At 41.8% G+C, this 22,270-nt stretch overlaps 1 protein-coding gene across 8 annotated transcripts in view; it reads left to right on the plus strand.

The window, feature by feature from the left end:
• USP15 (ubiquitin specific peptidase 15) overlaps positions 1-22,270 on the plus strand; it is a 131,695-nt gene that overhangs the window by 45,283 nt on the left and 64,142 nt on the right. For all 8 annotated transcript variants that reach the window (XR_007769402.1, XR_007769420.1, XR_007769426.1 and 5 more), the window contains exons 5-6: positions 5,618-5,763; positions 9,641-9,702. Coding sequence is in view for 5 of the 8 variants with exons in the window: in XM_050923363.1 (XP_050779320.1) it covers positions 5,618-5,763; positions 9,641-9,702 (208 nt within the window). In the remaining 3 variants the exon portion in view is untranslated. The remainder of the gene's footprint in view (positions 1-5,617; positions 5,764-9,640; positions 9,703-22,270) is intronic.

Genomic DNA, 22,270 nt, shown 5'->3' on the forward strand with positions numbered 1-22,270 from the left:
GGGGTTCTGTCTTTTAGTCTTGACACAACCCTAAGATTATTCACCAGGTGTGGCAGCTCATCGAAGGAGACAAAAAATCCAGGGTTACCCATATCTAGACAATTGGCTGATCCAAGGAAAATCACTGCAAAAGTTAACAGACTCAGTTCAAATACCTTTAAAGCACTTCTCCACTCTGGGCCGCAAAGTTGTCAGAGAAAAATCAGCACTTGTACTTACTCAGAATCAAAACAGTGTTCATAGGAGCTACATTAGATTCCAGATCAGCAAAAGTTTGCTTTCTACGAGAAAGATTCCAGACAATAGTGAACCTCCTCAACCAACATCAGGCTTACCTAAGGACATAAGTGAGAATATGCCTCAGACTCTTGGGACCCATGGCCTTATGCTCCTACCTGACGCAGTTTACCAGACTTCACCTATACTTCATGCAGGGATGGATGAAATCAGTGCATCTATCCAGCAGACTCTGCATAAACATATGATGGTCACAGTCCTACAAGAACTGCTTTTCATTTCATTTAATTGGAAATGCACTCTTCAAGTATGCAACATTTGACCCTTCTCTGCACCTCTACCTACCAAGACTCTGGTGACACACCTCCACTCTGGAGTGATGAGCTCATCTAGATCATCTTCAGATTTGGGCCTGTGGCCCCTGCACAAAGCTTATCTACATATAAACATTGTAGAGCTCAGAGCCATTGTCTAGCATGCAAAGTGTTTTTGCCTCTGCTCCAGGGATGCACAATCCAGATCCTGTTTAACAAACATTGTGTCAGCGGATGGGGAGGCGCCAAGTCATCTTTGCTACGTCAAGAAGCTATTTGACTTTGGAGTTGGTGTAGGTGTTACTAGGTCACACCACTGGCCCTGCATCTGCCAGGCATTCAGAACTCTCTAGCAGATCCCTCAGCAGACAGTTCTCAGATACCCACGAGTGGCCTGTCAAGAATACAGTGTTAGACTTTTGCAGGTAGGGCTATCGTCAATAGACCTATTTGCCACAGACTAGAACAAGAAATGCCAAGTGTTCTACTCCAGAGGAGGCTCCAGTCTGGGCTTTCTGTCTGATGTCTTTCTTATCCATCAGACATGTAGACTGATCCCTATGATACTGAGGGTCTTGAGGCAAGAGGCAGAGTAGATAATCATGGTAGCCCTCCCTTGGGCAAGGTAGTTTTAATATTTGGATCTGTTCAACCTCAGCCCAGCCCCTGATCACCTCCCCTCCCCTGTTCAACATTGCATCATAGAACAACCGAGATCCTACATCTAGACCCAGCTTTGTTACATTGACAGCCTGAATGCTGGTTGGATGATGCCTTGTTGGAAGTTCAGAATATTCTGCTCCAAGGTAGGGAAGCCTCAACTAGAGTGACTAGTAAAGCAAAGTGGAAGTCTTTCTATTTGGGTATCTTGGCACTAGTTGTTTCCTTTGATAAAACAACAATTTCAGTATTATTGGACTATTTTACTAGACCTGAAGCAATCTGGATTTTCTATCAGTTCCGTAGAGGTCCATCGATCAACAATATCTGCACATCACTCTACTATCCAGGGCTACACTGTATTTGTCTCACAGTACAGTGTCTAGATTCTTAAGAGCCTTATACTTATTTTTCTCCTACTTCAGGAGCTCTCTGCCTCTGGAACCCCTTAGTACAGTGTTAACAGGGTAGATGGTTCCCCCCCTTTGAGCTCTTAGCAACCTCTTTCCTATACTACCTATTGAGGAAGACTGTCTTTTTAGTAACCATTACATCATCTCAAAGGAAAGGGGAGATTCAGGCCCTCATGGAACAGTCATTCAGGAACACACCTAGACTATTTGTGGCCTTTGATGAAAATGTTAAGCATCAGGAAATATCCTCAGGTTATCAAAATGGGATTTTTTGCTGTAGAAGAACATGCTGTGAGTTAGCCACGTTAGATCCACCTAACCACATTAGAGCTCATACTACTAGTGCTCAGGCAGTCTCTGCTGCCTGTTTGAAAAAATTTCTGGATCTGGTAGATCAGTTATATGGAGCTCAGCCCATATGTTTACAAGACACATACTTCTGGTAGAGGCTTCTGGATTGGATGCTTCTTTTGGGAGGGCTGTCCTGCACTTGTTGTTTAAGTAGGACTCCTAGTACCATCTTCCAACCAAAAGCCTAACTATGTGTTAATCACCAAGAGTGGAATCCATGTAGATAGGCACTTGAAGAAGTAAGGTTACTTACCTTAAAGTAACTTGGGTTCTTTGAGATGTGTTGTCCATATGGATTCCATGACCACGGCCCTTCCCCACTATTATGAGGTCCTACTTCTGAGAATCTGTATTGGCGAAGGAACTGAAGGATGATTGGGCTAGCTCTATCCCTCTATGCCCTCAGGTAGGAGTGTGGGTGCAAGGACATGTAACGTTCATGTGCATGGGGTGCATACCCATCAAGAGTGGAATGCATGTGAGCTGCACACCTTGAACCACAGTAACTGTAAAGTAAACTGTATATACTCTATCATAAGCCAGTTTGTTTATAAGCCGACCCCCCTGCCCAAGATGGATAAGTAAAAATGGAAATTTTTTATAACCCGTTGATAAGCTGACCCTATAATTCAGGGGTCAGCAAACTTTGGCTCCTGAGCCATCAAGATAAACCACTGGTAGGGTGAGATGGTTTGTTTATCTCGAGCATCCGCAGGCACGGAGGGCCCGGTGCACCAGCTGCTAACCCTGAAGGGCTGGGACAGCAACTGGTGGGGACATTTTTTGGGGAGGAGAAGCTGGGGGTTAGGGGAGTAACCCCTCTGACCACCCCCCACATCACCCCACCAATAGTCTGGGACTCCCACACTCTCCCCAATCCCATCGCTTCCCTCATTATCTGGGGAGGGCCAGGGGAGGCTGTCTCTGGCCTGGCTGGAGCTGCTCTGGCAGGCCAGACCGGGCGGCGCGGTCACAGCCTGCTCTGGCAGGCCAGATTGGGCAGCGCGGCTGCAGCCTGCGAGCCCCGGAGCTGCAGCTGCTTTGGAGGCTCAGGGGAGAGCAGCGTGGCCAGAAGCAGAGAGACTCTGGACCCGCCTCTTCCTTTCTGTCTCTGCTGGCTGTGCTGCCTCTCCTTGCTGCCTCTGTTGGGGGGAGGGGCAGTGTCCCACCTCTCCCTCTCTATACCCATTCATAAGCCGACCCCCTTCTCTGGTGCTTCCCTTTTTTACAAAAAATATTCGGCTTATGAACGAGTATATATGGTAACTTCTTTATTCTGTTTTTACATTAAACAAATTTTAGTAATTGGTTTAAAAGAAAACATTTTTTGCCCAATATAATTCAAAATTCATAGGATAAAAATTCACTTTAAATAAAAATGAATATAGAAAAATCTGTTAAGCTAATTATGCAAGTATACTTGTTGAAGTGCCCCAGTTACACTGTCATGGAACACTAGTATTGCAGTGATCAGGCAAGATGCACTTTTCCCATGAACATAGGTATGCATACCTATTGTGCTGCCATAGGAGATCATTGTGACTTCCTATCTCATAATAGCTCACCTGGAGAGGCTGTAATGGAAATATAAATATGGTGCTGTCACTAAGGAATAGCTTTGCAATGCCCATAATACTGGCAGATACTTCATTAGATGCATAAAATAATGAAAATACTCTTTGTGAAAGACTCCATTGATTAATGGGTCAGTCTCTGATTAGAAAAGACTGTTATGATAAAAAGTTTGAATATCTTAAAGATTTCTGACTAAATTGGGTCTTCCATTTAAAATTGGTTGATAATTAAATGGATCCAGAGCAAAATTCCAAGTTTAATTTTAAGTAATTACGGAAATAAAGTTAATGCAGCAAATATCCAGGAAGTTGATAAATAAACCTAGTGTCCTGTTATAGTAAACATAGGGTGACTGTATTTCCCTATGTTGAATACAGGACATCTGGTAAAATTACTTGTATTCAAGCAAGTTCAACAGCAATCAATCAGAACTATGCAGTGCAAACTTTCAAATTAACATCATTGACTGAGCCCCTGTTAAAAAGAAAAACTGAGTAGATAGATTCTTTGTATTTACCTTCTTATCTTTAAGGCTTTAAGGTTCACACGGGGAGAGGTGACACACACACTATGGTATACCTTTCTGACACGAGGGTGACATGCTGACCCAACGCTCCCTGTCCGGCACTCTCCACCCTCCATGCCTGGCTAGGCCCCCAGGACCTACCTCTCCTGGTACCAGGTGCTGCATCTTCCCAAGGCAACACATGGGGGAGGGCAGGCAGAGTCACATGCCCTCTCCACCCCTCCAGTTTCTGCCAGGGTTCACAACAGAACGTGGCCAGCAGCAACTTTTCGGCACTGTGCGGGAGGGAAGGGCTGGGAGCTGCTTCCAGCCATGCCAGGGGGCGTAGGGAGAAAGATGACCTGGCTCTCCCACTGTACCCCCCGCCCCTGCTCCTCTGTATCTGGAAGCAGCTTGTCCCTTCCTGCCTGAACAGTGTAGAAAGGCAGCTAAGATCTCCAGGCTGCTGCTGGCCACCAGCATAACCCAGCTCCTCCTGTCCCCCATCTACAGCACAGGCAGGAAGGTGTTAAGCCCTAAGGATGTGCATTGTGCACCAGAGCCCAGAGAACCTGATTGCAGGGGCTTCAGTGAACCCAGCAGGAGAGGTGGCTCACCGGGGGAGTAGCCCCGTGCTCCCTGGGGGCAGGACCCAGGTCAGGGAGGCAGGCAGGGGCAGGCAAAGAGGGGGCCTGCTGTGGCACCTGCAGAGTCGGGGCGTGAGCAGGCTCAAAATCACTCCCCTCTCTTCTCCCCCGCCACTCCGCGTGCCAGTGCTGTGCGGGGCTATGGCACATGCAGGGCTTGGCTCCTCTTGGCCAGTGCCCCAGAAAAATTAGGGGCACCTGCAGGAGGGCTTAATACAGGACTGTCCCTTTAAAAATGGGGCATCTGGTCACCCTAAATAAACAGATTCTATAAACCAGGATCTCAGAACTGTTAGATAATGTGAATAGCCTAATTTAACTTTCATACTAAAAATAAGTTAATCACTATACAAGGAGTTTGTATGGAAGAGATACAGTCCAAACCCTGGTGGAATGAAGTAGTCAATAAATTAGGTTGTTTCAACATGAAAAATATAGAAGCTGATTCATATAATGTAAACTAGCTGATATGTATGTTACATAAAACTAAAAGCATATGTATTTAGGAAAACTAATTTTTGCTCACTCCAGATACTGATGTCTGAAGGCTTGAAATGTAAGCAGTTATTACTATAAATGAATTATGTTGAGCCTACCTTTTTATTGTTAAACATATCTCTTAATTTTTGTGGGTTTTTTAAATTGGTGCTGCTAAGTTGCCAACATCATAAATCACCCTTTTTAGAGCAAAACACCACAATCAGCAATGGGTTCAGAAATACTACTTGAATTTGAAAATATTATTAATAGTGGGAAATATTTCTGAAGTCAAAGAGTATGACTGCTGCGTAGAGCAAAAGAAATTGAAGTATGTTTGTTTGTCTGTTCAGCTGTTCCCACTGTATCCTCAATAATATGTGTGCGATTATCATGTGATTTGATACTTCTAATTTAATGTTTCTCCTCTCAATCCAGATACAATTGAAAAAGAGATAAGAAAAATCTTCAATATTCCAAATGAAAAAGAGACCAGATTGTGGAACAAATACATGAGTAATACATTTGAACCACTGAATAAACCAGACAGTACCATACAGGATGCTGGTTTATACCAGGGACAGGTATTGTATAATACAATTTTGGTTTTCCTACGTGTACATTTTTTCTTAAGTTTAATAAATTTCCTCATTGACAGTTATTCCTGTGATCAATAGATCTTCCCCTTTTGTAAAGGTAGTGATTTTGCCTTCTTCCCTTCCCACACGCACACAGAATTCAGGTTCAAAATATAGTGCTTGACTAATTAAATCACCAGATTTTTTTAAAATCCCCTAGTATGTGGGGGCTTCTGCAGAAATTAAGCTTTTTCTTTAAATAAGTGTTTTTAACTCTTATTCAGAATTGACTTTCCAGTTGTGAACTAAATGTAATCTGATGCAGTGCTGTCAACTTGAAGCAGTAAACATAGCCTGAAATACATTAGAAGTTCCTAAGATCCAGATCTTGGTCCTAGCATGCAACCTTAGCTGTGGAGAGCACCTCAGATTCTAGTAGGGGGAATGAACCCTATCCTCTCTCTTTCTGGTGTACACTCTTCAAAAAGAATGTTGGAAAAATTGGAAAATATTTAGAAAAGAGTTGCAAGTATGATTCAAGCCTGGAAAATTTAGTTTACAGTGAGAGACTTAAAATCAGTGTATTTAGTTTAACAATGAGAAGATTAAGAGATGACTGGATCATGAATTAAAGTACCTACGTGGGGATATTTCTGACTGTAGAAGCCTCTTTAATCTTGTACACAAGTTTTATAACAAGTTCAAATGGCTGGAAGTTAAAGATGTACAAATTTGGATCAGAAATAAGGCAAGAGTAATCATTGAAACACCTCCACAAGGAATGTGGTGAATTCTCCATCACTTGATGTCTTAAATCAAGATTGGACATATTTCTAAAAGAGATTCTGTAGCTCAGTTAGAAATTTTATGGGCTTGATGTAGGAATTACTGAATTAAATTTTATAGGAGTTCATGATCAGAGTGATCCCTTCTGTCCTTAAAACCCTGGAATCTACCTCAGGCTATTTAGCAATAGTGCAGCTTTGTAGCTGCTACTCTAGCTTCAGGGTTTAAGTAGCTTTCCCTACTCCTAAAATATGGTTGGTGAATCCAAATAACAGCTGATCATTTGTTGTCTTGCTCCCTCTTCCAACTTCCTGCTTCCCAGCAGCACTCTGTGTGCCCTACCAGAGTTGAGTTTCATTGCATGAAGGGGAGCCATATATGAACTTGTACAATTCATGCGTCTTTCCCAATTCATCATAGTCACATTTGAACCACACTGGTTCCAGCTACAGGACTTCCCTCTGCAGTCACAAAGGATTCACCTTTGAGGTGTGAGCTGCAAGCTGCCTCTCTTTATTTCAGTAGGACATTGTCCAAAGTGTCTGGCCTGTTATTCGCTAGAAAAAAGAACCATTACTAACATATGGTGCTGTGCACTGTTTAGCTGCAAGTGTATTGGATAGTGTTCAGTAGTGGATTTTAACTCTAGTTTCTGAAACTGTGCTAAATGTCTCTGCCTATACTTGCAGCTGAACCATGTTAACCACTGGGGGAACAGTCCCCACATTAACACATTAAATCTTTAGTTTTCCTGTTAAAACTGCTATCTTGGAATTTCCAGGAGTTTTCAATTACCCCTCCCTCTCATCCCAAACTTGTGGAGGGACTGGGGAATGAGTAGATAATATTCTGATTTGATGAATTGGTTCTGAAGGTGAGGCTTTATTTTTTATTCCCTTAAAAAAAAAAATCAGTGTCCACCTGAACCCTATGGGTGTGTATGTACTGCAATGTAAGCCCCAGAGTTAGCAGAACTCTAGTTAACTGATCCTGGATTTGTTAAACTAGGGCTTGAGCATCTCATTTCTAATCCTAGGTTAGGAATTAACATACCCTGTGTCCCAACCTGGAACTACAGCTTCTACATTACATTATGTGGGCCTGAGTCCAACCACCCATTATCTCAGACTTCCTAGTGGCCAAAATGTGACCACTCCAGCCCTTTGGTGGTGGTGTACTGGGGGAAAACTTGACTGTCTAGAGGACAAAGAAAGTCAGATTGTGGGATATTTGAGGGGATTTGCAGAGTAGAAGTCCTGCAGGGATGTGTGGACACTGCAAAGCAATAAGGTTTGAAGCCTAATCTGAGCATGACTCAGGCTCAGACCCACCACCTCTGTGGGGTCCTAGGACCCTGGGTCTGAGCTTTGGATTACCATGGTTGGTATGTAGATGGAAGGGAGGTTAGGCTTGAGCCCAAATTCAAACCCTGGGTTTACATTGCAGTGTATATATTCACACTGTCTCATAGGGTTTTATTTTTTCTTACTGCTTTATTTTAGTAGCTTCTGAGACTTAGTGATGGAGTAATATTGGCAAAATCGGAAGGTTATCTTATTGAAGCCTTTATCCAAAGATAAGTCTCAGCATTTGCTAGAATGAAGCTGGTCCTCAGAACACGATCTTATTCTGTTTTTTGGTTCTTCTGTTTTTTCTCCTATTCTTTTCCCCTCCCCCTGGGGGAAAAAAAACCCTCTAAGAATTTTCAGTTTCTGTGTGTGCAAATTGCAAACATGGTTTAGAAAAGGAAATTATTAATAAGTTATGTGTAGTCATGCAGTTTCACCTCAGCATATATGTGTAAAACTTCCTGCAGCCACTTCTCTGGCGAAGTGCTGTAGCTATTTAACAATGCCAAGAAACACTAAGCTGTTTCAGCGAGGAATTGAATAACTCTGTCCATCTGAAGCTGATCCATATTTTCATTCATACCAATAACAATTTGAATAAAAACTGTCATTAATAGATAGCGTGTGTTTCTCTCACATGTACGCCTCCATAGAGATATGGAGTTAGTCAAGAGACTTAAAGATCAGTTGAACTAATGGATGTGGTCTAAACCATGTCAATGCAGCAAAAAGAAAAACTATTGTCTATAATTGTACTCTTTGCAAGGTTAAATGCTTCTTAAAACAACTATTCTACAATACAGACACATCGATTTTACATAGACTCATTAGACTCATATCCCTTTTATCAGTAATTAAACAAAGAATTGGAATGTATATGAGATTTCATTCCAAAATCCTAAAAGTATATAGGATAAACTAAACCAGAAATTGAGGCGGCAAACTATATATATGCCTTTGATACTTATATATAAGGTTAAGATTTTGTCACAGTTATTTTTACTAAGTCAGGGACAGGTCAAAAGCAATAAACAAATTAATGGAAGCCCATGACCTGTCCCTGACTTTCATGAAGAATAACTGACAAAATGGGGCGGTGGGAGGGGAGAGAATAAGAGCCCAAGCCCTGCTGTGGGATGGGGGAAGTGGGTCCAGCACCTGCTGCAGCTGACCGCTCCGGGGTCCTTCCACTGCCCATGGCAGCTAGGAGCTGCAGGGGAGCCCCTGTCGGCTGACAGCTCCAGCCCCACCACCCCAGGGCTGAAGTGGAAAATGTCTCAGAGATCTCTGGAAATCACAGAATCTGTCACCTGCGTGACATAATCGTAGCCTTACTTATATGTAGTATCCTCACTTTGTCCAATGTATTTGTCTTCACAATATCCCTGTGAGGTTTTGAAATGCTGTCATCCCTGTTTTATAGATGAGGTACTTCCTCTTTTGACAAGAGAGGTGATTAGCAGTGTTCAAATGATCAAATCCAGATTAGTGAACCAGTGCCTAGCTTCAGAAGTGATGGAGCACTGAAAGATTAAGTTCCTTGCCCAAATTTACATAGGAAGTCTGTGGAAGAATAAAACCTGGGATTCCTGAGTCCCAGACTGGTACCCTAATCATTCTTCAACTCGGTCCTTCAGTCACCAAATCAACAAGCCCATTGAAAGGTGCAGTAGCTTGGAATCATCTCAGCTAAGGGAAATCTGTTGCTGTATTATAGTTTTTCTCTTTATTCTTACTTTTTCTGATAGGTACTAGTGATAGAACAAAAAAATGAAGATGGAACATGGCCACGAGGTCCTTCGACTCCTAAGTATGTGATAAAACAAATTGCTGCTTGCTACAGTGTGGTTTAATTTTTGTGTGTTTTATCAAGTCTCTCTTTGGTTTTAAGAAAGTGTTAGTTTTTGAAGGCAGTATATTTGTTTTTTTTAAAGTTCTATTAGTGTGCTAAATAGCTATTAATATAGCATACGCTACTGTGCATTTGTAAAATGTACTACAGAAACTGATGATTTCATATGTAGCACAATTTTATTTACTTCAAACTGATTTCCTTAACTATGTGGTTTATATTATAGAAAAATCTTGCATATAAGTGTGGTGTAAAAGTTGTATTATTTTAGACTTGTGTTCCATTCTTAAAACAGTATTTCTAGTAGGAGAATCTGTGTAAATGTGGGTTGTATCAATATTTTTCTTACATGAAGGATGGAAATCCTCTGTTTGTCTACAAAGAACTTCATACTGTGAGAAGAACAGTCATGTAAAGTACTTCCCACAATTTTTTTTCTGGGAGAGTATATTAGTTTTTTTCCATTATCAACCACAGCTTGGCAATGGCAAGCAAGTAGAGCTTGTGTATTGACTGGGGAATTTCCCCGTCCATTTTGCAAGGCTGACATATGATAACATGATTAACACAGGACTGTGAGATCTTGATTTACCTGCTGTGTGTTATTTGTGTAAATTAGTCCTTTCTAGAGGCATCTTGGCAAAATGTTATCTTAAAATATCCTTTCTAGGCAACTGATATTCTAAATCTGAGATTTAAACTGCGTATTGTTACATGTGTTCCAATCTCAGAGTTCGTGTGGCAGAACACTGCAGTACAGTACATTCTGCGTTCTGAGCTAGGGTCGTTCACTTGTATTTGATCATGCATTTAAGGTGACTTTTTTATTGTGTAGAATTTTTCTTACAATAGACTTCTTTCTAGAGCTAGCAGAAAATTTTCTGATTGAGTAGTTTTTCCCTCAGAAAATGCTGATTTGATACAGTTGAAATACTTCTCAGGAACGTATTAATTTTCATCAAAAATTTCACCAAAATTATTGAAGTATTTTGTTTCGACTTTATCATTTTGACTTTTATGTAAATGTAATTTATAATCAAAACAAAGCGATTTGTCTTTGTTGGAAAATTAAACATTTTGACTTTTCATTCTGATTTGAGATAAAGGGAATTTTTTGTAGTGTCCGTTTCTCATGGAGTGGAAATTCCAATTTTTTTCCAGCTCTACTTACTTTCTTATTTTAGAATACCAGCTCTATTTTGTCTGATACATCATCAAATTCTTCAGTCTGTGATATGCTACCATAACATATCTGTAACTGACCAGCAAGTTATCTGGCTCCAATATCTGGGACAGATAAGGGAGTGAAAACAAAAGGAATGTAGAAGGCAGTTCTGCCTATGATGCTGTTATCAGGATTCAGAAAATTCCAGATTTAATCTCCAATTGCCATGAAGTTGTTACCAAGTTAGAGTGCTCTCTTCTTGTGTTAAATGTGTAGGAAAATGAGACTATGGTATGTTTTGGCTTCAGCCTCAGAATTTTCAAACAAAAAAAAAAAGAGCCTTTGGTCCAAACCAAAGTAGGCCATATATTGTATTAATGCATTAACGCAAGTAATGCATTTGCTTCTAATGCTGTGGTCTCCAGCCTTTTTATGCCCATGACCACTTTTTGAATCTAAGGCAACTCAGGATCTACCCCACCCCTTCCCCAAAGCCCTTCCCCACTCAGTCCAGTCTCTCCTCTCCCCCAGTCGCTCGCTCTCCTCCACCTTCACTCACTTTCACCAGGCTGGGGCAGGGGGTTAGGGTTCAAGAGAGGGTACGGGCTTTGGGCTAGGGCCGAGGAGCTCACAGTGTGAAGGAGGGCTCTGGGCTGAACCTGGGGCAGGGGATTGGGGTGCAGGAGGGAGCTGTGGGCTGGGGCAGAGTGTTGGGGTGCAGGAGGGGGCGTGGGGTGCTGGTTCTGGGAGGGGGTGTAGGAGCGGGTTTGAGGTACAGAAGGGGTTATGGGGTGCTGGCTCCAGGAGGGGGCTCAGGGTGGGGCTTGTGATGTGGCCTCCTGCTGGGCAGTACTTACCTCCGGTAGCTCCCAGTTGGTGGCAGGCACAGCTAGACTAAGGAAGGCTCTCTGCCTACCCCGCCCCCACACCAGTCCCAGAAGAGGCCAACGGGCCCCTGCAACCCCTGGGGTGGGGAGGGCAGGGGGCATTTGGCTTCACCACTGCTCCTCTCTGCAAGCACCACCACCACAGCTCTCCTGGCCAATGCAAGCTGCAGGAACGGTGCTTGCAGGCAGGAGCAGCATGCGTGGAGGGAGAACTGTGGGGCTGTAGTGACCACTTCCAGGAGTGGTGTGGAGCCAGGGTAGCCTTAGTGGGAGCCACACTAAACTGCGGCTGGAGATTGCAATCGACTGGTTGATCCTCTAGGATTGACCAGTTGATTGCGATTAACCAGTTGGTGACCACTCTTCTAATACATTGAAATCTCATTTTGATTTGTGAAATAACATAGATATGCTAATGATCTTAGTATGTGGTAGATTTTTTTCCATATTACAAATTTAGCAAAGTACAGTGGCATTGGTGGTGATTGTTCTAAATGCTTCACATCTGGAAAGCAGGAGTGTTGCAGTTTAAGATAGTGGTGGATTTGTAAAGTTATTGTGAAAACTTGAATCTTGTCTTCCTTTACTATGCTGGTCTCCAGCCAGTTTTATTCCATCACATTCATTAGTCTCCCTTTCAATCTCTTGATGTATAGGAAATGTCCTACAGTAGAACTGCAAATAGTGAATCATTTTTTCTTTACCTTAACAATTGGTTCTTAAGTGTGTCTTCCAGGAAAGATGCTTTTTGAGTTCCTTGTGTTTGTTTTGATATTCTAAGTTTATGTTTACGTATAAATCCAATCTTGCTTAAGAAAATGTTTAGGAGACTTTTTATGTAATATCATAGCTTTATCTTCTCTTTTCATTTGAAAGACTTAAGAGATTCTTTCACATTTTGGTTTGTTATCCAGCTGCCCTTTTGTAGGAGTTTGTTTAAATCTGCCTTGTTAAATTTAATTGTGTATCAGAAAGACTTGAAAAATGTACGTGTTCACCAATGGCAACCAATGGTGGGAAACGAGGCACTCCTACCATGGTAATGAACATAGTGTAAAGGCTGCAGAATATTATAAGAGATTTTTGTTGGTTTAAATATTGCTTATTGGTGTTTTTAAAAGATGCAGTGGAACTGAATTGAATTTTTTAAACTTTCCCCCTGAACAGCAGCTTCAGGATGGTAGTACAGCGGGAACAGGGAAGAGAGCACAATTACCTTTTCTATTACCCACAACTTCTCCTCCCCATGTGGTACTGTGCCTCCTCCTAGTCATGGCTAGACCACATGTAGAGGTAGATGAGCCTGTTAAAGCCTTGAGTGCACCCTTCAGAAATCAGAGAAGAGAGGCAAATAGATGACACCTCCCAACAATATGTAGGGAATAAGGAGGAAAATAATCTCTTTTCTTCCCTGTCTCCATCTTCTCTAGCAACAGCTGAGTTTTATGTAAGACGAAAAGGGAAAACACGCTCTTTGCAGCAGCCAGGATGCAAGGAATATTTCGATTTCTCAACTATGTAAAAGCAAAGCTGATATGAAAGATGAAGGTCCTAAACAGGCTTAAGGGGCACCTCCCTGGTAAAAATCCCAGCAATAGGGGAAGAGGGAGTACTGAATTTCATACTTAAGTGCTGCCCCTTGACCTCAGGGGCACTGGCTGATAGGTGTTTATACCAGACAAAATGTGTGTGTGTGTGTGTGTGTGTGTGTGTTTGCATTGGCTAAAACATATAAACAAGTAACTTGTGAACAAGCATAAAAATAAAGCTGTTTTTGGCTCCATTTAATTTATCTGTACAGAAAGCAGATGACAAAAATTTAAAGCCAATTCTTTAAATCCCATCTGAGAGGTGAGGAAGTAAAAACTACTCAACTCCCTTCCTCAAAGGACAAAGGAATGGGAGATGGAGGTGGGGGCAGTGAGGATGGTGAACACTCCCACACTTCTTTAGAGATACTTTTTTGCCACAATTCCACATTCCTTAGATACAAATATTGGGTAAATTTTCATAAGTATATTGGAATGTCAGTGGGACTTATTTGCCTGAATCACTTAGGTTCTTTTGAAATTTTAACCTCTTGGTTCTAAAGTGTGTCTAGAAATATTCTCCACCATGGCATCCAGACCTGATTCTGCTATTTTTTTTCACTCTGTTCCTGGTTGTGGGGGAGTGTTTAAAAGCAGTTTCTGAATCCAGAGTTTCTCTGGTGTTGAGCCAACCATTTTTCCATAATAGAATATTTAAACTAGAATTCCACAATCAGGCGGTTTGCTCTGAATCCAGCAAATAAGGATACATTTCTTTGCTGTAAGAAAACTCAAGTTGAGATCTGTCTTGAGGATATGACAACTCTCAAAAACCATTGGATAATAGCATGGCAAGGCAAGGCTCTGTGGCACGAAAAGAGGTTGGCAAGAATGCAATATGATCAAATCAGAAACTACCAACAAAAGGACAGAACTACCATTAATGGGTTCCAGGTGTCTTACGTTAAACATTTGTGAAACAGATCATTTCGTAGGGTGGTAGAAATATAAAGCCTATTTTATTGTGCACTGAGCCTCTGATTTCACTTTCATCAAAACATGTTATTTTCTGTTATATTCCATTAGTCATGACTGATGGCACATCCACTGAGACTTTTTTTCCTTCTCCCTTCCCATAGTCTCATCTTTGATGCAAGCCTTGTATAGCACATTAGTCTCCCGTTGAAGCCAGCCGTACTTGTATTTACTCTCGAAGAGTGTGTGTTTTCAAGTTTGTGTTTCAGATCTAGAAGCATATAAAGTATCCTTTTTAGAAAGATCAAAAGTTTGGACTTTAGAGACCATGGAAGAATTAAAACTCTTCAAAAGAGTAAGGTCTCCAAGTCATAAAAACATGATCTGATCACTTGTATAGTTTGTGCTCTGAGAATTGGTAATAAGTTTTAGCAAAGATGGTCACTGCCATTCACCTGCTCCTCGCAGTGCCAGTCTTTCCTCAGAACCTGTTGGCTTCATTCTTATTAGAATCAATGAGACGCTGTGGCCATTTTTGAGAAAAGGTGTCTTATCCAACCTGTCCTGTTGAGAACAATATGAAAACATGACTGTTTTTGAAAGTTGTCTTTTTAATTAAGGACAGACTGTGGCCCCAGTCCTGTTCAGATGAATAAGAAATGTGCACCTGCTGACCTGCGTTAATGGTTCATTAGAGCACTTTGAGTTAGTCCTCTTTGAAGCGGAACTTGCTCTAAGCGTTAATGCCTGTCATCAGGATGTGTGCGAACAGTTAGACTGCAGCAGGCTAGTGCATGGTAGAATCACACCCTCCCTTGCTGTGGTCTAATTCAGGGGTTCTCAACCTTTTTCTTTCTGAGGCCCCTCCAACATATTACAGAAACTCCAGGGCCCAGTGGAGGAGAATCAGGGCTACTGGCTTCAACCACTAGATGGGGAGGGAGAGGGACCTCAAGGCTTTAGCCCTGCGGGGTTCGGGGCTCCGGACTTCAGCAACTGGGTGGGAGGGGGGGGCGCTTGGGGTTTGTGGATTCTGCCCCATGGGGTCACCAGGACACCAGGCTTTAGCTATGGAGCCCCATGGCTCCTTGAAACTGGGAGGTCGTGGACCCTGATTGAGAACTGCTATGTTCATATGCGCAAGCCCTGAGTTCCCTGGACTGTGCCTTTCTGTTCCTCAGGGCGTTGGAATTTCGTTTACATTTAACTTAATCTCTCAATTTCCTGGTTTTAGAATACATGGGTTTGAGATAACTTCAGCATCTCTGTAATGCGTTACTGTAAATTTACTGATATGTACTCTCAACCTTAATTTCATTTTAAAATAGTTTGTCTATGAATATCTTGTGTGGCTTTAAATGAGTAGAAGTTTAGTCTTGTGTCCTGCATATTTTGGAAGTGGCTGAATACCCAGGGCCAGCTAGCATAGTTCCTATGACTCGGCATCGCTACAAGGACCCTTGGTTCCCGATTCCCTGGAAGCTCGGTGTACTACTAGGTACTTGCATCAGTAATTTCCTCTGGAAGCTCTTACCTTCACTTGCTTCAAAAATGAGATTTGGCAGCAAGGGGTATCTCTGCAGAAGAGAGAGAGCCTCAGGCTATTATCTCTTCTGTGGATTACTGGTTGCCTACTAGGGTGGGAGAGATTATTCATGGAGCAACCTAATCCTAACATAGATCTTCAGTCCCTGTGGTACTTCAGCTATTGCTCACCTCCCTTCTTCCATTCAGGAAGTGGTGACCTACATGTAGAATAGTCCTTTCAAATCTGATTCTCATAAGGCAAACTGGCCCATAAATAAGAAGAGTATCAGTCATCTGAGTGTCTCTTACTTTGCAAATTAACAGGATATTTTGAATTTGCAAATGTAAGATCCCAGAAGAAATAATTATAACAAATTTTACGTAGATTATACATATAAGGAGGGAACCTGGAATATCTGAAACATCACTGTTGAGTAATAGGCACCACAGTGGGACATCATACATGAAAATATAGCAGTTAAAACTGTTTCTGTATAACCTGTGCTACAAGACATGGAGAGAGAAAATGTAAGGACCGAGGTGTAAAAAGATCACAAAACACCAAATAACCAATGATAATGAAGAATTAAAATTTTGTTTAATTGCCTGAATCTCTTAATAGGAATCTATTGAAATTTAGCTGTGCAACATATTAAAATATACAATTAGGTAAACATACAGAAAAGATGGGCATTAGGACCTCCTGCCATCAGGAACTTTATTTCGTTGTAATTTTAGAAAGTTAGCAGTGTTAGGTATTTTCTTGAAAACATGTTGGCTTATCAGTAGTAAATATTAAATTTTGTGGATCCATTAATTCTATCAGTGGTTTCCTTTCCAGGTTTTCAGAACAGTTTTTGGCATTTTAAATAACATGACTCCAAAGGCCCTTGTATTAATCCATCACTGCTATATCTTGATATGTAGCCAAAAGAAAAAATGTTACGCACTTCCTTCTGTCCTTAATCATAGCTTAGAAATTGAGAGTATATGGACAAAATTATTATAAAAATGCCTTTTTTTATATTATGTTTTTCCCCTCAACAGTCTGCAGATATATTGTTGACTTAAGAATTTTGGGTATATTATGTGCTCAGATGACTAATTTTACTTGAGTTTTATTGAGGATTAGACATGTATTACAAATAATCTGAAGTTTTTGCTCTTTTTGTGGATAATAGCATAAGTATTTTCTTGCCCTGTTTGCATATGATCACTTCCTTTTTACAAAAATATATTTGAGGGCTTAAAGTCTACAAGCCCTTTTATGTCAGAATATCGTTACAGCCTTTATTCAGTTCACTTTTTTTGTCTTCAGAGTTAGTTTTCTATCTGATTTTGAAGCAGAATATTTTATTTGTAATAAAAGAAAACTAAAATACTTTATCCTTTTGCAAAGAAATCTTTTTTTTTTTTTAATATTTGACATCCTTGGATATGCCAATTTCTGAGATGTTCTGGTAGAGGAGTAGTATGCTTATTTTTTCCTAAATTTATCTGTTGCAGTGAAAGGTGATGCATCACCCAGAATGTCCACTCAGCAACAAAACTTGACCTATACAGATACCTCTACAAAGTATTTTTGTCTTATCTGTTTGTGTCAGTTCAAAGTTTGTTCCAGATTTTGAAAGCATGTTTATGCATATGTTCAAGTCCAATGGATATTTTAAAGGTTATCATTACAGAATGCTATGGATCTTCAGTTAGAGACCAAATACATTTTTAAACTAGGAGAAGATAAACATCCATTTGTTCTTTTAGTATGTTAAAACTATCTTATTTTTAGCCCTTTATCACAACTGTTAAAATGTTTTTGAGTTTTCACTTTAAAGCAGTATCTCTTTTGTGGGCGAGGGTTTAAATTAAACAAAATCATGTTACTATTAGCATTTTTATTTAATTCTTCAAAGATAACTAGTTAAACGATTTTGGTCATTTTATAAACCTTTAGTAATTTTAATCAGTAATATTAAAATATTTGCAGTATATTGGTCCTTTATATCAGGAGATGGATTTTTACCTAGATACAGTACCTGTATTTAAAGGGACTAGATTTTAAAGACCTTTTAAAAACCTAGCCCATGGGTATGTATACTTTTTGGCTTGAGAGCCGCACTGGGTTTCGTATATTGTACAGGAGGCCAGTTAGGAGAGAGGGTCATATCCCGACTCCCACCTCCTATCTGCCCCCCCTCCCCCGGACTGCCTCTCCATCCAACCCCCTCTGTTCCCTGACGGCCCCCCCCCCGAGACCCCTGCCCCATCCACACCCCTCCGCTCCCTGTTCCCTGACCGCTCCCGGACCTCCACCGCCCCCATCCAACCCCTCCTCTCATTCCTGACGGCCCCCCCAGGACCCCTGCCTCATCCAATGACCCCTTCTCCCTGTCCCCTGACTGCCCCAGAACCCCTGCCCCTGACTGCCCCCTGCCGGCCCATCCAAACCCCCCTTCCTGACTGCCCCCCCCAGACCGCAGCCCCCATTCAACCCCTGGTTCCCCCTCCAACCACCCTGACCCCTATCCACACTCCTTCCCCCTGACCACCCCCCAAATTCCCCTGCCCTCTATCCAGCCTCCCCTCCCCCCCCCACCGCCCCGCTGTCTGCTTGGAGCACTGGTGGCTGGCGGCACAACAGCTGCACCGCCCAGCTGGAGCCAGGCCACACTGCTGCTGCCACCATGCAGCACAGAGACTGGGTCATGCCCCAATTCTACAGCTGCGCTGCCCCAGGAGCTCACAGCCCTGCCACCCAGAGCATTGCGCCAGCGGTAGGGTGAGCTGAGGCTGCGGGGGAGGGGGGAACAGCGGGGGAGGGTCTGGGGCTAGCCTCCTGGGCCAGGAGCTCGGGGACTGGGCAGGACGGTCCCGTGGGCTGGATGTGGCCTGCGGCCCGTAGTTTGCCCACCTCTGATCTAGCCCCTTTATTCTGAAATCTGGCTCCAATTGTTGGTGATGAGTACTTTTGAAAATATCACCTAAACCCTTTCTGGAACATAAGAAAAAGACTACTTATTAGAACTAATTGACAACCAGGAAAAAACAAAACCTAGACTAGTCTGTTTAAAAAAAAAAATATTGGCTAGCTCTGATTGCGTTATCTAGCTTTCATAATTACTGAGGATATGTTCGTTTTTAAATCCAGAGTGCTTTTTTAAGTATACTCAGTACTTGCAAGTGTCAGAGGGGTAGCCGTGTTAGTCTGGATCTGTAAAAGCAGCAAAGAATCCTGTGGCACCTTATAGACTAACATGTTTTGGAGCATGAGCTTTCGTGGGTAATACCCACTTTGTCGGATGCATGCAGTGGAAATTTCCAGGGGCAGGTATATATATGCAAGCAAGCTAGAGATAACGAGGTTAGTTCAATCAGGGAGGATGAGGCCCTGTTCTAGCAGTTGAGGTGTGAAAACCAAGGGAGGAGAAACTGCTGTTGTAGTTGGCAAGCCATTCACAGTCTTTGTTTAATCCTGAGCTGATGGTATCAAATTTGCAGATGAACTGAAGCTCAGCAGTTTCTCTTTGAAGTCTGGTCCTGAAGTTTTTTTTTGCTGCAGGATGGCCACCTTAAGATCTGTTGAACACTTCAACCTCCCTGGCCACGCTATAGCAGATCTTAAGGTGGCCATCTTGCATCAAAAAAACTTCAGGACCTGACTTCAGAGAAACTGCTGAGCTTCAGTTCATCTGCAAATTTGACACATCAGCTCAGGATTAAACAAAGTCTATGAATGGCTTGCCAACTACAAAAGCAGTTTCTCCTCCCTTGGTTTTCACACCTCAACTGCTAGAACAGGGCCTCATCCTCCCTGATTGAACTAACCTCGTTATCTCTAGCTTGCTTGCATATATATACCTGCCCCTGGAAATGTCCACTACATGCATCCGATGAAGTGGGTATTCACCCATGATAGCTCATGCTCCAAAACGTCTGTTAGTCTGTAAGGTGCCACAGGATTCTTCAGTACTTCCAGTAGAATATATTCAGATACAGGATCATATAATCTCTGCATACGAGAAGCAAGTGAAAGTCTTTTCTAATTTGGATACCCTTGATATTTCCCCCCATTTAATGTGAATTTGGGCCCAGCGATTCAAGGTCAATAGTAAAGAAAATTAGAGGAAGCGGGCATCCTTGACTTTTTCCCATCTCATCCTAAAACTTCTTGGTTTGTTTTTTCCCTTGTGCACTATCAAAGCAGCTGTTAGGGCTTCCTTTAAGCCAGTGTAGAAAGCTACTTCAAAATGCCATTGTCTTATAAGACTAATGCAATTTTGGCTGTCAAAAGTTTTAATTGCACCCAGTGATGGGATGATCGAGGAAGGTGCTTCTGACTGACAGGAACATAATAAGCTAAAGCTTTATAAATACTATTCGGAAGTTATTTACCCTTAAATTCGTTTTGATCTCTCTCTTTTACTTTGGTATTACTGTTTCCAGTCTCGAGGCTGAAGCCACTTTTAGGATTTTAAATTGTATATTCACCCAGGAACTTAGAGCATGTTTACCTTCTCCTATCCTTCTTGATATATCAACTCTTTATCAAACATAGTGAGTGTGGCACCTCCCTTTTCTAAAACTTTAAACTTTTGTCAAAATTGTAATATAGAAGAATAGTTCTTGTCAATATTTGAGTAGTTTCTCCTTTATAAAAATCATTTGCGAAAACATACAGACAAATTATAGGTACTAGTTAGACATTTCAACCATACACAGGAGCTGCTTGCTTTATTTTTCTGTCTTCTGATTTTAACCTTCATATTACACTGGGGGGTGACTAAATATTCCTCCAAGCCGAAGTGGTTTGTATGGCAGTATAGCTCTATTACAATCTGTCTGAGAGAACATAAGAGTATCAGTTTTCCTTCCTTTACTTATACTACTGTAATTAGCTACGTCAAATTATAGAAATTCACTTAACATCTTGCACAGAATATCTACAGCAATATCTTAAATAGAACACCTTTTCACTCTGCATCCCTTGTTTTGAGAGTCAGAATATTTGGAAGTGAATTAATAGTTTTATGCTATCACCATATAAAACTGCCAAGCATTTATTGTCCGAGAATATACCACTAGGGAAATGTTTCACTGAAGCAGATACGCCTTACTGGTTGCTAACATACTTGGGGATGTTACACTAATGTAAGGCTTCAAACAAAGGTTATCCAGACACAAGTGTATTTAATTTATTAACCTTCACTTCCCCTGCCAACTCCATACAAAAATCTGAAACATATAAAGAGTATGTATACACAAGAGGCTTTTTTTAACCTCAAGTTCATTAACTTGATGTAGTTAACACCTTTGTGACTTGTCTTTACTAGGAAAAAACGTGATCATTTTTAACACGTTAATTAACATTTTAACCAATAGGTTAAAACTATACAGCTTTCCTCATATTGTTTCTGATGAAGTTCATAGACAGATGCTGGAATGACATCTATGCCCTTGATAAGTTGCCTCTTGCTATTCCCTACCTGTATCTAGTATAAGCTATTTTCCTCAAAAGTATATGGGCAGATCAATACCTGGTGTGAATGCTCCCCCTTTTTTTTGTACAGAATTGAGTTCACTTGGGTGTTGTAGACTCTTACTCCTGGGGGAATTCTGTGCCACTATGCAGTGCAGAATTTTGCAGAAATTAATGTCATGCGTGTAGAATTTCCTTTTTTCCCCACAGAAGTGGGCTGCAGACATGTTGGCTGCCACGAGGGGCCGCTGGACCTGGCAGAGCCCAGCTCTCAAATATAAGACTAGGCTGGGGGAAGGGAAGAGAATTGGAGGGGTTCCCAGTATCTCAATTCCCAGCATGCTGTGAAGGAAGAAGGCGGTGGCGGTGGTACGCAGGAAATTCTGTGCAAGCGCAGGACACGGCATCAGGCTTTCTCCCTCTGGATCCCTGACCTCTGGGAGGATTGGGAGTGTGAGTGTGTGGGCTGAGGGGGGCTGCATCTGGTCTTGAGGGGATTTGTGTGGGCTGAGGGAGAAGAGATGTGACTGTCTGGGCTGGGGTAAGGCTGCTGCTGGGCTCTGAGGGGTGGGGGTGAGTGTCTGGGTTTGGGGAGGGGCGCTGCTGGGCTCTGGGAGGGAGGGGGGTGACTGGGCTCTCATAGCAGTTTCTGTAACACTCTACTCCTGGGGAAATTGTGTGTGTGTATGTTACAGACATACTTGCTGACAGGTATTTTGAAATAAATTACCAAAATTGAAACTGGTGTGATTATATAGTGTTATTTTGACAAATAAAACTTGCAGAATTTTGCAGATTTTTTAAATCTTGTGTGCAGAATTTTTATTTTTTTGGTGCAGAATTCCCCCAGGTTTATATAGACTTACAGTCAGGATTACAAGTTAAGAGGATGTTGCTTTGCCATCTCTCTCTGCCTGTCATGTTTGACAATTCGAGACCCTACCTATTGAATCCTACTGATGTTCTATAT

Source organism: Gopherus flavomarginatus, chromosome 1 (assembly GCF_025201925.1).
Source record: "Gopherus flavomarginatus isolate rGopFla2 chromosome 1, rGopFla2.mat.asm, whole genome shotgun sequence".
Taxonomy (NCBI): domain Eukaryota; kingdom Metazoa; phylum Chordata; order Testudines; family Testudinidae; genus Gopherus; species Gopherus flavomarginatus.